This window comes from Sinocyclocheilus anshuiensis, unplaced genomic scaffold (genome assembly GCF_001515605.1).
Source record: "Sinocyclocheilus anshuiensis isolate Anshui unplaced genomic scaffold, SAMN03320099.WGS_v1.1 scaffold86, whole genome shotgun sequence".
NCBI lineage: Eukaryota > Metazoa > Chordata > Actinopteri > Cypriniformes > Cyprinidae > Sinocyclocheilus > Sinocyclocheilus anshuiensis.
In genome coordinates this window covers 1,009,684-1,027,183 of record NW_015547662.1, presented here as the reverse complement: position 1 = coordinate 1,027,183, position 17,500 = coordinate 1,009,684, and the positions used below count along the sequence as shown (strand labels likewise).

Below are 17,500 nucleotides of genomic sequence, written 5' to 3'. Positions count from 1 at the left end.
GCAACGCAACGCGTAAAAAGACAGTATAAATCATTATAATCCGTAATTATGTCCCCACTGTATGCAACAAATGCCTCGTTTATAATGGGTTTTACTGGTTTTGTTTGGTACACACCTTGCTTTTCAGACTGATGAGCTTTGTAAAAATCGACGCGTTTCAGAAAGGCGGGGCATAGAGGAGAAACCATAATGTACAGTATGTGGAAAATAATGTGTTTTTTTAACCTTAAACCGCATAAACACATTTCATTACACCAAATACACAAAATAATGTTATTTTTAGCAACATCATATGACCCCTTTAATAAATGTTAAAATGTAATTTATTCCATTAATGGCAAAGTCGACTTTTCAGCCAATACTCCAGTCTTCAGTGTCACATGATCCTTTATTAATAATTATAATATGCTGATTTGGTGCTCAAGAAACATTTCTTATTATTATCACAGTTAAAATCGTTTGTGCTTTTTTATTTAATTTATTCCAATTGTTTTTTTTTTTTAATCAATGTGTTTTTTTTTTTTTTTTTTGGAAGGTGACACTTTTTTCAGGATTCTTTAATAAATAAAAAAGTTTTAAAGAACAGTATTTATTTGAAATAAACCGTATATATGTCTTCACTGTCACCTTTGATCAATTTAATGCATCCTTGTTTAATAAAATAATTAATTCCATGAAAAATAAAATAATAATAATAATAATATACTGAGCTGTATTTTACAACATAAAGTTCTTCTGTCATTTTAAAAGTGTGGTAACTGAATGGTTGTTCACAAATGTTCATTTGTTCACAAAGTTGTATGGCAATGTATATTCACACTTTGTGACATTTGTTGTGGGTTTATGTGTTTTTCAATTATTTATTTATTTATGTTGTACAGTTCTAGTTCAACTATATGACTTGCCACTCTCTGTTTTTCTCTTTATCTCTCTAGGCAATGAGGGAGTTGTGTTTAGTCATTCAGTGGAAACGCCACATGTTCGAGCTGAACCATTCCAAGACCTGAAGTAAGACATGATTTCTTAATGTATAACAGTATCATTCCATGTGTGATTTACACAGAGGGGGAGAGGGAGAGGGGGAGGGGTAAAGAGCTAGAGAATGGATAGACACAGAAGAATAGAGCAAAGTCATAAAACATGAACTTAATGAATGCCCACTTCATAATTGTCCATAGAAGCTTTATATCCTCAATATTCAGTGACAAACTGTCCCATTCACACTCTGTTATGAGAAAGAAGACGCGACCTCTCTGACATGCCCAATCCATCACTGGTGGATCAGCCAATCAGATTGATCTAATCTCTTCCGTCTGCATTAGTCGATATCTGATTGGATGTCCAATAGGTCACTAACACATTGCGATGTTTCTCACTCCCCCAAACTCCGACATTATCACTACAGGAAATGATGTAGTGTCATGATGGATGGAGTCACTTTAAGCGCACGTAGGCAGGCTACTGAGGGGAACCAAAAGCTTTTACCTCCCAGTTTGGTTTGATGGAGCACTGCTGGGTGCTTTCCAATCGCTTATGAACTTGCATAATGCAAATGCACCGGGATCAAATCTGCTTTCATCGTTAGAAAAATTGGGGAAATGATTGGGTTAATGGAGGGATAGTGACATCTTATACTACAATTTCAGCTTTCAATGAGAGTGTTGACCCTTTTTAGTTCCGTTTCTTATCTTAATGGCAAAAATTGAGCAGGATTTGAACCATTAAGAGGTCAAGGTTTGGCTAGTTAGCATTGTCCACGTAGCCCCTGCTGGTCAATGCTGTAACTACACCATTTATGGGTAAAAAAAAATATATATTCCTTTTATAGCTGTTAAAAAGCAGCAGTGTATAAACTTTCTGCAGATATTATAACCACCCATTGGAGGGTCAGGGGTCTGCCAGTGATTGTTTGATCAGACACAATGTATATATATATATATATATATATATATATATATATACACAATGTATAAATATAAAACATGTATTAGTTTGACTTCATCCAAAGCTAAAGCTAAGAAACTGAAGTTCAGTGAAATGTTTAATTCTTCCACCCACATTATAATGTATGCGGAAGTCTTAAGCATATTAAATGCTTCTCAAAAACATTTGTTTTTAAATGGTTACTTATAGCTTTTGCTTTAGTGTGACAGTGGGAACAATTATTTTTAGATCAATTTTACCACCTAGTTGCAATGTACAGTACAGTTAAAAGTTTTAGGCACTTGAGGATGCTTTCATAATAATATGTTCTATCAGTCAAAAGTTTGGAAGTTTTTTTTTTTTTTTTTTAAATCCTTAAGATTTAATATACTCAATTGTTATTTTGGTGCTCAGTTATTAGTAATGTAATGTAAGTTGCAAAAACTCCTATCAGCACTCATAATGACAAGTATCAATGTTGATAGGAGTTTTTGCGACTTACATTCTTTTGTGGAAATTGTGATAATTTATTTTCAGAATTCTCTGATGAGTAGAAAGTTCAATGAACATCATTTTCATAAAACAGACAGAAATCTTTTGTAACATTATAAATGCCTTTACTGTCAATTTGATCCACTGAATGTGTCATTGCTAAATAAAGGAAAGAAAAAGAAAAAGAAACAGAAAAATCTTACTTGGTAGTGGTAGTGTATCACAGTTTACACAAAAATATTAAGGAGCAAAAATTATTTTCAAAATTAATACTGATAACAAATGTTTCTTGGGCAGAAGGATCATGTGAACTGAAGACTGCAGTAATGATACTGAAAATTCAGCTTTGCATCACAAAAATTATTTTTTTTTTTTCTAACTAAAATAAATCCAAGCATCTAGAAGAAGTTGCCACATTTATTATATGGATTTAGGCTGAAGTCTCAGTTGGTTCTGTTTCTTCATGTAATCCCAGACTAACTGGATGACGGTGAGATCAGATTTCGGTAACACCTTATAATAACTTTAATTTAAAAATCATTAACAAACATTATGTAATGCTTAACAGATCATTAGTTAATATATATTCACATAGCTAGAAATTTAAGATAATGTTCTTGTTAATGTTTACTAATGAACTTACTAAACATTACCCAATCTAAAGTGGAAATTATTCATCATTTGCAAATGTTTGCTAATCATTAATACCTTTATGAGCAGTCATCTCAATGGCAAAAAGTGTCATGAAAAACCTGAATTTACTCGATTCACACCTCTTTACTAGACATTTATTAATAATTTGTTCATGTTTTTGCAGTAACCAATCTAAAGTTGAAACTATTCATCATGTTTAAATGTTTATTAACAGTTACTAATCATTTAGTATATTTATGGGCACTGAACGTTTAGCTAATGTAACAAGGTTTGTGTAAAGGGTGGCTGGTTAAGTTTAGCTAAATGCTTGCTAAAGACATAACAGATTGCAATTTTATTGCCTCAACATTCACATTATTATACTACTCTTCAGTATGTCATTAAACAGGATATTCCTTGAATCATAAATAAACAGGAGAAAACAAATGTTTAAAAGAAAATACGTTCATTTATCAAAACAATATATTATAAGCAGTCTGAACCATGTTCCTTTATAGTAATCAACTTGACCCCTGTACACTGTTGACCCTTTAACCAACCCTTAAACCTACCCAGGGGCGTACATTTCATCTAACAGTTGGGGGGAGACAATAAACATAAACATTTCTCAAGAGCAATTTTTGAAGTGGACACAAATAATACAGCTAAAATTGTACTTGTAAGGATATGTATACACAGAGGAATGGCTTACTACTATTAGTCCAGCAGGGAGACCGTGCCAAATTAGACAACTTAAAGTTGTTGTGGTCGCGCCGAGACAGCGTTCGTGTCTGTTGTAGACATTACTATCCGTCACAGTGTTGCCAAGTCCGCGGTTTTCCTGTGGAATTGCGCTATTTTATCACTGTTGCCGCGGGTTGTTTTTCATGTCTGCAGATTGAAGCGACCCCAATAACGTGTATTTTAGCCCACGGAATGCGATTTTTACCGGGGGACCCCCTCGAAATGCGGATAGTTTGGGTTAGTTTTGAGTAGCAAAACCTGAAAACCTGGCAACCCTTTCCCTCAAGCAGGTAATGTTATTATTAGGCTTGTTTGAGATGAGCAAAATCTGCGCAGAACCGATTACCGGTGATCACCGCGAGATGCATGCCAGTTAGAAAAGTGTCCGAGTTACATCCGACTTGCTCTGATGTCATGCTGACATGTGCCAAATGCATTCCGGTTAGAAAAGTGTCCGAGTTACGTCCGACTTGCTCTGATGTCACGCTGACATGTGCCAAAAAACTCTCGCGACGGCGAGGCGGCTGTGTCGGATTGCGCAGTCGAGTGCAGTTGCTCTTCACCGACTGCGCTGATCAAAAGCATGGTGGGAAACGACTGACTGACGACACAGCTTAATGCTCATTGGTTCAGACAACCGTGATATTGCGCTCTGTCAAGAACTGTCCGTGTTGCCTGAGCTTATTTCACTCCTCCCCTCACTGCAGCCGCCTACTGCAGAGGTGCATCTCAAACAAGCCTATTGCCAACATAGCAGACTCATCGAAAAATACATTGACATCATCTGTATTAAAGAGAAAATAATCACTTCATCCGATATTTAAGTGAATAAAATAGCCTTGACAGCCTTACTTACTGGAGTTCCACAACTATTGGCTTTGTTCTCTCTCACCGGACTTGCGTGTGTGTAGGTGGTGTAAAAGAGGAAAGCAGGCATCATTATATATATCATTATATAACATCTTTTAAAATCATTTGTAGATTTTCAATAAGTGCTTGATCATATGGAACTGAAAGTAATGACATTTGTAAGCATTTTAACTTACATGAAATAATGATTTGTTAAACATTAGCTAATGTTTAATAAGTTCATTAGCAAACATTAACAAGCACATTCTCTCACGTTTCTAACTCTTTGAATATATATTAACTAATGATCCATTAAGCATCATATAATGTTTATTAATGATTTATTAATGAAAGTTATTATAAAGAGTTACCCAGATTTCTGTGTGGGTCCTATCGTCTGTTGTCAGACTCTTTGCACATACAATAAGCTCACTGGATTATTACAGTATTTGTAAAAAGAATGCCTACTGGCACACTAAAGCGAAAGCTAAGTGTTAGTCTTAAAACAAATGTTTTTGTAAAGCAACTAATGCGCAAAGATTTTTACATTGTACTGTATTAAATACTGTGCTTTGTGTCTCCGTTCATTGAGGGTCCATGGCTTCTTATAGATTAAATGTCCCTAGCCTAAACAAATAATTTTTAATAGTTTCAAAATGTTACCAACAAATCCACACATTCGCACATTCGTTTTCTGGGACAGATAAAGAGCATTGCAGTAATTGCATCCCGGTCTGCAGTCTGTTTCACAGTTGAGAGCAGACAATTTGATTGTGAAGTAATGCCATAGTGAAAATCTGCAGATAATCACACACTCATCATTACTCCTTCACTGTTTCTCATCTCTTTCCTCCTCCCTCACTTTGCATTTCTGGTTGTTCTCTTCAGATATAATCCTGACTGGCCTGTGTGCATTAACATTCCTTCAACATTTTGTGTGGATTGATGGCTTATTACATGCTTTGTGTGTTTCACTTTGCTTTCGCCCTCATTAATTTGTAAATCGGAAACAGGAAACATATAATCTAGTTCGCTTTCTCCTAATTATTGTTTTATCGAAGTGTGTTCATTATCACTGAGCTTAACAGCCAATTGAAATGAGCCTACATAATGAGTTATGAACCAGCTTTATGTCGTCTTGGTTTATGAAACTTTTGTAAACGAATGTTTGTCCAGCACTCCCTCATCTTTAACTCACCTTCTTTCAGTCTCAGTGTCTCTGTCCCTCTTAGAGTTCAGAATTACACAGTTAAAGTAAATGGAACATGTCATGGCTTAATAGAGTCTATTAAAGGATAATGTCTTATGATATGGTTTCACCGAGAGTTCAATTGCATCCTGTTGATATACTTTCTCACAGGTCCCTCAGCAAGAGTTGGACAGACCACCTTCAAAGTAACACTTGAGAGTGGAGACTTTTGATGAGCTAATGTCAGTGCAAGCTTTGTGTGTGTGTAACAAGGCTTTGATGAATGAACACACACTCAGTGGGAGCACAAGCTCAAGGGAGGCTTGTAGATTAAAAGTTGTAGATTAAAATAGATACAGATCCATGAACAATCATCATTTTGCCCCCAAGCGGTGCATTTTACCTCTGGTTGGTCTCAGATTTTTTTTTTTTTTTGATAAGTGGCTTTAGATAAAAGATTAAATTAAATGGCAAAGTAATGAAATGTGACTTAGTGTTGAAGCAAATGTTAAAGAATGCAGAACGTCCCTTTTCAATTAAAACACTCCTAAGTGATTCGTTGTTAATAACAAATGATACCTGATCCATGCAGTTTGAGTGAAATGTATGGTTAAGTAGTTCTAATTGTCATGATAAAATATTTTTGTGTTACTAGAGCTTAATGCATTTTTTTTTTGGTAATGATAATTTATCCGGGAATTTGTCATTACTTTCTTTAACGGGGTAGTTCACCCAAAAATGAAAATAATTTTCTAAAATCAGTTTCTCACCTGTTGTTACAAGCATGCATTTCGTTCTTCTGCAGAACACAAAAGAAGATATTTTGAAAAATGTTACAAAACAATTTTGGAGGCCATTTCTCAAAATATATTTTATCCTTTTAAAGGACATTTGAGATTTTAAAGTTGTGCAGAGATCAGTTTTGCTCATAAAACAGATTTTTGCTGATTTATTGCATAGAAAGTATAAACTTTTTTGTAAAATGTCTCTGTTTCTACTACCCATGTATATTTCCCATAACAGCGTGTGGTTAGATTACACTAGTAATAATAATGATTGATTGATTGATTGATTGATTGATTGATTGATTGAAGGGGCAGCAGTGACAGTTTAGGTTCAGATTTCAAGCTAATGTATCATTGTTTATCATCATTTATCGATATTATTTGATTGTGTGGAAAAGAAGGGTTTGTACGTCCTTAATGTTTTTTGCATTTCAAAGACTTTGATTTTGACATTTTTTTTTTTTTTGATAAGTGGCTTTAGATAAAAGATTAAATTAAATGGCAAAGTAATGAAATGTGACTTAGTGTTGAAGCAAATGTTAAAGAATGCAGAACGTCCCTTTTCAATTAAAACACTCCTAAGTGATTCGTTGTTAATAACAAATGATACCTGATCCATGCAGTTTGAGTGAAATGTATGGTTAAGTAGTTCTAATTGTCATGATAAAATATTTTTGTGTTACTAGAGCTTAATGCATTTTTTTTTTGGTAATGATAATTTATCCGGGAATTTGTCATTACTTTCTTTAACGGGGTAGTTCACCCAAAAATGAAAATAATTTTCTAAAATCAGTTTCTCACCTGTTGTTACAAGCATGCATTTCGTTCTTCTGCAGAACACAAAAGAAGATATTTTGAAAAATGTTACAAAACAATTTTGGAGGCCATTTCTCAAAATATATTTTATCCTTTTAAAGGACATTTGAGATTTTAAAGTTGTGCAGAGATCAGTTTTGCTCATAAAACAGATTTTTGCTGATTTATTGCATAGAAAGTATAAACTTTTTTGTAAAATGTCTCTGTTTCTACTACCCATGTATATTTCCCATAACAGCGTGTGGTTAGATTACACTAGTAATAATAATGATTGATTGATTGATTGATTGATTGATTGATTGAAGGGGCAGCAGTGACAGTTTAGGTTCAGATTTCAAGCTAATGTATCATTGTTTATCATCATTTATCGATATTATTTGATTGTGTGGAAAAGAAGGGTTTGTACGTCCTTAATGTTTTTTGCATTTCAAAGACTTTGATTTTGACATTTTATTTCACATAATAAAAATAAAGTCAAATTGAATCCTTCCTGTGCTTTAGTTCTTCTATTAAGACAGTTCAACAAATGTTAAATTGTGAGATTGCCATTGACACGGTCTATTCAAACTTAGCTGACTTTGCTACTTGAAATCTGTTTGCTGTGAAACCCAGCAAATGACTGATACTTGCTTGTCTATTCATAACATAGCCATCGTTTGTTTCTGTAGTCTTTCATTCAAATTTCATTTCATCTTGTTTGGAAGCATTAAAAAAGCCACACAACCTTGATGTGCCACAGATCTTATATAATCCTCAACACTGTTTTATTTTCTTTGTGATACTGAGATGCTAGTCTGAAGTTCTGACAAATGAGATTTGAATGAACTGGAATGACTCGAGAAAGTAAATGGCAAAATTTTCACGTTTGAGTAACTTTCCCTTTAATCAAATCTGTGTGCTGCTGTTTGAATAATGCGATCAAATATAATATTTCATATTTGCAGTAATCACTACATTAAATAAATCCCAATTAGCATTGGCCTATTTTATATTGACACATATTTTTGTATACTTTTATAGATAACAGAGCAGCATCCAAATCACTGAGAAAGGCTTGATTGCAGTCTATTAAAAAATGGCTCTATATTGCTGGAACACCATTCCAATCAGCTGCTACTGGCTTTCCATCTTTCATTCTTCTTGGCAAATTTCTGGTAATTTGCCTTCATATGTTTAGTTCGATGCTTCCCTCTCAGCACTGAGGTTTGAACTTGCCTCGGGCTCTCATTAATTAAGCAACAATCTCCGACAAAGAAAGATTGCCACCATTTGAGATGGCTTGGATGGCCTCCATTTTCTCCTACTCTCCACCGCCACACAGTCCTCTCTTTTCAGACCTTTGTGTAGTCACTGTCAGCTCAGTTGGTGTTGATGAAGGGCATGGACCAAGTTTAAGTAGACTTGTAATAGCCTCGCTGTTGTTTTCCACCTCCCTTGCCCAACAGTAGGGTTTGGTCATGCTGCTAATTGCCTAGCGAAGGGTGGGTAGGGTGAGAGTGCAACAGACTCTTGCCATGAGCGATCAGTTAACTCTGCCAGCTAATGCAGGGTATAATACGATGAGAATTGATCCAGCTGCCCTAGAGCTGATGAGAGAGTTTGGGAGTTTCTCTTAGAGTCCACACTGATCTAAAGCCACAAAAATAAATTCTCTGTTGATTTCTTTTCCACCTCAATTTCAGTAATGTTGTTTTTTTTTTCACAGAAAACACCTTTTATACCACCACAAGCTGTAGCATTTGATGATAGATATTGACCCAAGTTACAAAAAAATATATTTATTTTTAAATCATGACAACTCTCTGAAGATTGTAGCATGGTGATGGATATGACAATGCTAATGTATTTGGTCTTGGCGGAATAGATCTGCTACGCTGCTGCTAAATTGCCGCTGCTGTTGGTTATTGCTGTAGTTGTAGATTATTGCTGCTGCTGCTGCAAGCAAGTACAGGAACTTGCTACTGCCAATGCATATGGTGATATGGTGCAATGAGTATTTAAGACATACTGCTGCTGCACAAATATCATATAAATTAAACAGTAGAAGATCTATACAGGTGGAGCTGGGTAAGGTTGAGGGATTCAGAGAAACTCTGAAGGCGCGCTGCAGGAATCTCAAGTGAATGCTAGCCAGCCATATAAATGCAAGGCAGTAAGCTCATTGGCTGCATATGCAGCATGAACCAATCAGCTGTGCCAAGTCGTTTAACTCTTTGAATATCCTCGGTTTCGTTAACAACCCGTCGCCTGCGCTATCTAGAGTTTCATGACTGAACTATATACAGTATATATTTTGTTTTGCTTTGTCTTTAACAGACTACTCTTTTTTTTTGTACCACTTAATCTGTCCAGTAAGTTTATTATTATAAAATCCATGATGATATGCAGGATCATGCCAGTAGATTAGCAGTAGCAAAACCAGAAGGATTTGGCAAGGCCTCATCCCATTCCAGTAAAGCCACTTACTGTGGTTAACATCTGCTTGTAAATGTTAAGCTGTTGTCCACCAAGGACTTGTTTTCAAAGACATAAACTTATTTGGTTATGTTCTTGTGTGGTATCTCACTCTCTACTGTGCACACAGGTAGCTATTTTCAAAGGCATCATCCTAACCAAAAAAAAAAAAAAAAACACCCTCAAAGAGACGGATTTGAAATGCTCTTCATGGGCAGGAATTCACACAGGCAGCACACAAGTAGCGCTCTGACTGTGAAACACACAAGACTTACAGTAATTAACACACAGTCGATTCCAATAATCATGCTGCTGAGCTAACGACTCAGTACAAATAAATGCGTAACACACAAATATCAGACAAAATAAAACATACACATTTTTAATTAGATGATTATTTTCGATCAATATTTTTGACACTGAATAAAATATAGCTTCGTTTAAAACTGAAATTTTCATGGGTGATCATTTTCTCAGAGCTTACCCCAGTGCATTCTGGGATTACCTTATCAGCAACAAATACAAGCTATGGTGCATTTGCTGCCTACTGTTTGGAGCAGCCTTTACATCGGAAGGGCACCGATGATGCCTAAAATGTTGCTTAGGGAGATGAGTCTCTTGGTTGTCTTGGTTAGAGTGTTTAGAGACCAATTACATTTACAGCTTTTGAATAGAGTGGTAGGAAAATTAATAACGGTTAAGAATTGCATCCCTACAGAGAGTAAAATGTCTCCACTAACATCTGCTACTTAGTCTTAGTTTAACTAGTATATTTATTAAACTTAGAGACCCAGCGTAGCAGAATTGCATACATTTGTATAAAGCAATTACATATTACATAATTTCCAATAAATATTTATTTGATTTAATTTGGCTAATCTCTATTTTTGTAATCGTTTAATCTATTCAGTATAAGTTTATTAATTAAAAAGCCATGATTTTGCCACAATTTGCCACATGAAGAACAGTGTTATCAGGGGAATAAGGAGCAGAGCCTACACTGCAATTATGGTTATTAACCCAAGTAACTAAAAAAAAAAAGCGTTTTGTTTAATATATCATTTATAAAATACGTTTGTGTACCAAATTGTGTTCAAAACTTTTGAAATGTAATTGCTTCCTAAAAACATCTTTATAGGTGAAAAAATAATCCACCATGGATATCAATGCATGGATCACTGAGGGTTAAAGAAGCATCCATCCAGTTTGTGAATTACAGCTCAAGTGATAGCTGAGCCCATCTGAAGGACTAAAAAGAGCTGCTGTTTTGCAGACTGTGTGACTGAATACAGTTGTGTGAGGCTTAATCCAGATGAGACAGTCGGCATTTTCCTCTCTAGAACATAATTATGGATGGAGAGAGAGTGAAAGAGCGAGGGAGATTTTTGAGGGGGGGTTTGAAGAGGCTTTGGTAGATTTATTGCACACCTGAATCTCCAGTCGAAATAGACACAGTCCTTCGACCATTTTGGCATACGTGGGCAAATTACATCTGTGACTGTATGTCTTCTGCACCACATTTCTCTTTCTAAAGTACTTACACAGTGCATATATCATTCCTCCAGTGAGTCTTTATTGCCTCACATTGCTTTAATGATACAAAGTGAACAAAATGCATTGTGATGATGAAGGAACAAGATTGATATTAGCTGTTTGTTGGTCTGTTTGTCAAGAGATATTTAAACCCTCTTTCAATTGTTTTTCCCTCTCTCAAACCATATATGTGACCCTGGACAACAAAACCAGTCATAAGGGTAATTTTTTTTTTTAATTGAGATTTATACATAACCGGAAAGCTGAATAAATAAGCTTTCCAATGATGTATGGTTGATGTATGTTAGGATAGGACAATATTTGTCCGAGATACAACTATTTGAAAATCTGGAATCTGAGGGTGCAAAAAAATCAAAATACTGAGGAAAATCGCCTTTAAAGTTGTCCAAATGAAGTTCTTAGCCATGCATATTACTAATCAAAAATTAAGTTTTGATATATTTACGGTAGGACATTTACAAAATATCTTCATGGAACATGATCTTTACTTAATATCCTAATGGTTTTTGGCATAAAAGAAAAATCGATAATTTTGAACCCATACAATATTTTTTTTGGCTATTGCTAAAAATATACCCAAGCGACTTACATTTACATTTACATTTACATGTAGTCATTTAGAAGACGCTTTTATCCAAAGTGACTTACAAATGAGGACAATGGAAGCAATCAAAATCAACAAAAGAGCAATGATATACAAGTGCTATAACAAGTCTCAGTTAGCTTAACTAACACGTAGCCAGGGTTTTTTAAATAATATAATAATATAATAAAAAGAAAACAGATAGAATAGAAAAATAATAGAGCAAGCTAGTGTTAGAGATCTTTTTTGCTTTTGTTAAGTCCAAGAACTGAGCCCTGAGGCACCCCAGTAGTTAGATGTTGCAACTTGGACACCTCACCTCTCCAAGATACTTTGAAGGACCTATCTGATAGGTAAGACTCAAACCACTGGAGTGCGGTTCCTGAGATGCCCTTTGCCAATAGGGTTGACAGGAGGATCTGGTGGTTAACCGTGTCAAAAGCTGCGGACAGATCCAGCAAGAGAAGTATTGAAGATCTGGAATCCGCTCTTGCCAGTCTTAGGGCTTCAACAACTTAGAGCAAGGCCGTCTCGGTTGAATGTCCACTTCTGAAACCAGACTGGTTGCTGTCAAGGAGGTTGTTCTGTGTGAGAAAGGCAGAGACTTGGTTGACCACAGCTCGTTCAAGTGTTTTTGCAATGAAAGGAAGAAGGGGAGCCGGTCTGTAGTTATCTAAAAGAGATGGGTTAAGGGCGGGTTTCTTAAGTAGTGGGGTTATATGAGCCTGTGTAAATGCTGAGGGAAAAACACCAGTGTAAAGGGATATGTTAATGATGTGAGTGAGTGCTGGTACAACTACAGGATAAATGGCTTGAAGGAGATGAGATGGAATAGGATCAAGCAGACAAGTAGTAGGATGATTAGAAAGGATGAGTTTGGAGACTTCTGCCTGAGAGAGTGAAGAGAAGGATGTGAATGAGTGTATGTTTGCTGGTAAGATGTGCTTGACAGATTGTGTTGTGGAAAATTGTGCACTGATGTTTTTAATTGTATTAATGAAAAATGTGGCAAAGTCGTCAGCTATTAGAGTTGATGCAAGAGGGGGAGTTAAGACTGGTTTTGTGCTCCAGGTTCACATATATATGTGACCCCAGTCAGGGACATTAACCATGGATTCTTATCTCTCTCCATCTTTTCAGCTAAAGGCCACTCTTAGACTCATCTTTCAAGCATCTGACAAGAATCATCTCATACCTGGCTTTTCCAGCTCTTGAGTTCTCATTCATTTTTTTTTTCTTCTCTCATATTGGTTGTGGTTCAAGTTTGGGTAGAGCAAGATGGTTCTAAATCATGACAAAAGTGCAGCTGTGACCCTGCGCCTGTGAGTGACTGGTTGGGCATGATCGTGCCTTGAAATTAAATTTGATTGACTTGAGAGTTGGAAGGCTTGAAGAGATACTACTGAGGTGCTTCAATTATCATAGCACAGACTTATATGAGTGTCAGTTGCATATGTATGATTATACTTGAGATTCATTGTAGGTGTGATCCTGGCAACGCGACCCTCTCAAATCCACATTAAATTACCTTCCACTCATACAGACATTGAGTACATCCACCCCTCGGACTTGACCTTCAAATCCATTGATTACTTTATCACACAGGGATTATTCTGGCATCTATAGTGCTGTACCTCTCTGCCCATCCCTAATACTGTCAGTATGGATGAGTGAAGTAGTTTATTTCTCTCCATAAGAGCATAGACTTAATTTTAAGATGATTTCGAACCTAAGGATATGTGTGGTTTCGGCGTCATATTGATCTGTGGTGGTGACCTTTACATTTATTGAGCCGTTTAGTAAATTGCCCTTGTTGTCATCGGTCTTTTCCACAGAATGAAAGTCACTCAGGTATATGCATCATATCATTGAAAGAATTCTGAGTACTCTTCAAAAATTATTATTATTATTAGTAGTAGTAGTAGTATTTAGAATTTTTGAAGGAAAAAAAAAAAATTTCAAACGTTTGGGGTCAGTAAGGTGTTAAGGAATTAATACTTTTATTAAGGTATTTAAAGACATTTATTTAAATTAATATTGATTTTATTTTGAATTTTCTATTCGCTGAATCCTGAAAAATACCACCAAAAAAAACGCACAACTGTGCTCAACATTTATAATAGTAAGAAATGTTGTGCACCAAATCAACATATTTGTGAAACATCATGTGACACTGAAGACTGGAGAAATGGCTGCTGAAAATTCAGCTTTGCTATCACAGGAATAAATTACATAAAAAATTACATAAATATGTTGAAAAATAAAATAGTTTTAAATTGTAAAATATTTTAAAATTGTAATCATATTTCAAATATTACTGTTTTACTGTATTTTTGATCAAATAAATGCAGCCTTGGTGAGCATTTCAAAAACATGTACTGGATTTTTATTTTTATTTTTTTAATGTACTGACCTTTTGAACTGTGTATGGCAAAAATTATACATGCAAGTATGAGTTGGGTGAACAATATTGTAAATTGTTCACTAACTGTCTCTATCTGTCTCACTCTTTTTCTCTCTGTTTTACTCTAACATCTTGCTTTGAAGCGGCCCTGATGTGGTGACTTCCCAAGATGCACAGTCTCACTCGAGTGAATGATATTCTTCGACAGGAGTGAAATGAGATACAGTATCATTCCTTTATTCCTGTAACCTCCTTCCTCGCCGCAGCAGTGCTTTAGAGACCCAGTGGGCCTACCTTATTCCTACTTCCCTCTCTGACCATGGCGGTCCCACAGTTCTATCGCTATCGATTAAATTATCAGCAATGGATGCGCACGGGCATGAAATTGCTTTACGTTCTCTCACAGGGTCTTGCTGCCAGCCACAATTCCCCCAGCCACATTTCACACAGCAGATGGTGAGGCAGCAAAAAGTAATTTTTGACCGATTCGAGGATTTGTCAGAGAATCTTGAGGACAGGAAAAGGGCCATTGGGCCAAGAGCTCAGCGAGCTATAAAGGAAACCCACTCAGAGGGTCAAGAGCTCCAGTGAACTTTCCTGAAAGCCTCATTTTTGGCGCCATTATCTGCTGATTTAAGCACTTAAAGATTCTATGATGAAACGATTGTGATGATAATCGTGTTATGCAAAGCAGTGATGTCTTAATGTGTCTCGCTTCGCGCCAGCAAAACTAACTTGCAAAACTTTTGAAATTTCCTAAATGAGTTTCAAAGAATCCCCTTGGTTTTATCCTATAACATCATGGATCCCAGTAAGCAAGAAGCTCACATAGAGGAACTTTAAAACTTAGGGAGGCTTGAAAATGTCAAATGCAACGCTTTTCTCATCTTTGGCTTTGGCTGATGTTCATTTACCCATGGTACAGTGTCATTCATCAATCTGAAAGGCTGCAACCAAAAGTAAATACTCAGAGAGGAACATGAAGTCAAAGGTTAGCAGTTGGTATTGAGCTGCTTAATGTCTTCATTGGTCTTATTCGCAAAAGTCAAAAGTCAGTACCCAGCTTCTGTAACCATGTGCATGTTGGAGACATAGTGATAAATGATATGTCAAAGCGCACAAAACTCACGAGAGGAGAAAATCTAATTTGGTGGCTTATTGTAGGAAGGTTTGCAAAAGTAGGAAACAATGTATAACAAAAAAAAAAAGTTAACTGACTTTTTTTTTTTTTTAAAGGGAGAGGTTTATCTTATTTTTTGAAAACAAATTTTAAAACTATTTAAAGATATATTTAATTTTAATCAACAATTTATGTTATGTTTTTCTATTTAATTTCTATTTAATACACTCAGGAAAAAGGGTACAAAACTGTTACTGGGGCGATACCCTTTCAAAAAGGGTACAATTTAGGTACTAAAATGTATTTTTAGGATGGTAATGTGTACATTTAAGGTACTAATATGTACCATTTATTGGTACATAAGGTGCAAAGATGTACCTTTTAGCTTTTGTGACAGCTTTGTACCTTTTTATTTCTGAGAGTGTATGCGCGTAAATGTTACTAAAACTTTGGCAATTCAAAGCTTTTTTTTTAAAGAAATTACATCCATATTGCATTTAACCGATCTAGATCTGAAATCACAAATTCCAGGCTTTAATATGAAAAACTGCGAAGACTCTTAGTATGAACTTGTATCTATTTACACATCTTAGTCACGTCAAAAGCACATCATAGAAATTGCCTGACATGTTGTGGCAGCCAAAGTCAGACTATAAAAGGCAACTTTGGAGTAGCATAAGATTTTCAAATCGTAAGATTGTAATCGGATTTCAACCTCAGATGCTTCAGAGCTCTACATATGTATTCATATGGCGTACATGCACAACATTTGAGTCTTGCTGTCCTATTGAGCTACAGTTTCACAATGTGAATCTAGCAGATACATTACATTTCTATCACAGTAATATTCACTGTTGAATTCTTAGACTTTTCTAGAACTCCCTTGGCTTTTTGGCTCAGTAAAGCTGAAAAATGCTAGTCAGAGCACCACCTCATGAATGTATTTTGAAACAAAGACCAAAAATTTGCCAACAAGTAGAAGCAAAAGGAGTATAAATGTGATGTTAGTGTGAAACTCGAAATAGTCATATTTATTTATTGCTTTTCATATGACTGTAACAGATATCCCGCCGCATAAATTTGTCAGAGTGGCAGAAAAGGTCAAGATGTATGTTTGAATGGATGAATTCGCTGGCGGAATAATGAATAAGGCAGATAAGAGACTAAAGCAGGCCTCTCTTATCTTCCATATAAAATCAAGTCCCATTTTGCTGCTAAATTGCTTTGGAGCATGCTGAAACAGAAAATCAATGGTTTGATTGAGTTTTTCTTTTCAGAAGACATGGGATCTTACAGATAGAGCAAGATAGAACAAGGAAGGAAAGAAAAGAGGGAAAAAAGAGGGAACCATTAGGTCAAGTGACTGCTGTTCTGTATTCAGTCAACTCACCACGCCATGGCTATATTGTGCTTTGATGCTACAAATTAAGTCAATATATGTTATTTTAATTTATTTATTTTAATATCATCGGTGTATCATTGTGCGTTTAAAGGAATACACTATCATTCAAAAATTCAAGATCAGTTTGATTGTTTTTTAAAATAAATTAATACGTTTATTCAGAAAAGATGCATTCCATTAATCAAAAGTGAAAGAGTAGACAGGTATAATGTTAAAGATTTCCATTTCAAAGAAATGCAGTTCCTTTGAACTTTCTGTAAATCAGAGAATCCTAAATATATATGAAGAATTCAGAAGCAAAAGCCTCTAAGTGCCGTCTTAAATTTTCAACGAGCATTTTTATCAGGCTCCTATATTTATGTTCAGTTATATCACTTTAATGGCATAGAAAAGGACCTATACATTGCCATTAAAGTAAAATTACTGAACCTAACCATAGGAGCCTGATAAAAATTATAATTTTAGAATACATTTTTAGACGGCACTTAGAGGCTTTTGCATCTGAACTCTTCATATGCAGTATATATATTATATATATATATATATATATAT

At 35.4% G+C, this 17,500-nt stretch overlaps 1 protein-coding gene across 1 annotated transcript in view; it reads left to right on the top strand.

Moving 5' to 3' along the window:
- The window catches only part of LOC107702328 (zeta-sarcoglycan-like), a 189,711-nt gene that overhangs the window by 154,422 nt on the left and 17,789 nt on the right, over positions 1-17,500 (top strand). Inside the window, exon 6 of the mRNA XM_016504608.1 lies at positions 936-1,008. Within this exon, the coding sequence (XP_016360094.1) occupies positions 936-1,008 (73 nt within the window). The remainder of the gene's footprint in view (positions 1-935; positions 1,009-17,500) is intronic.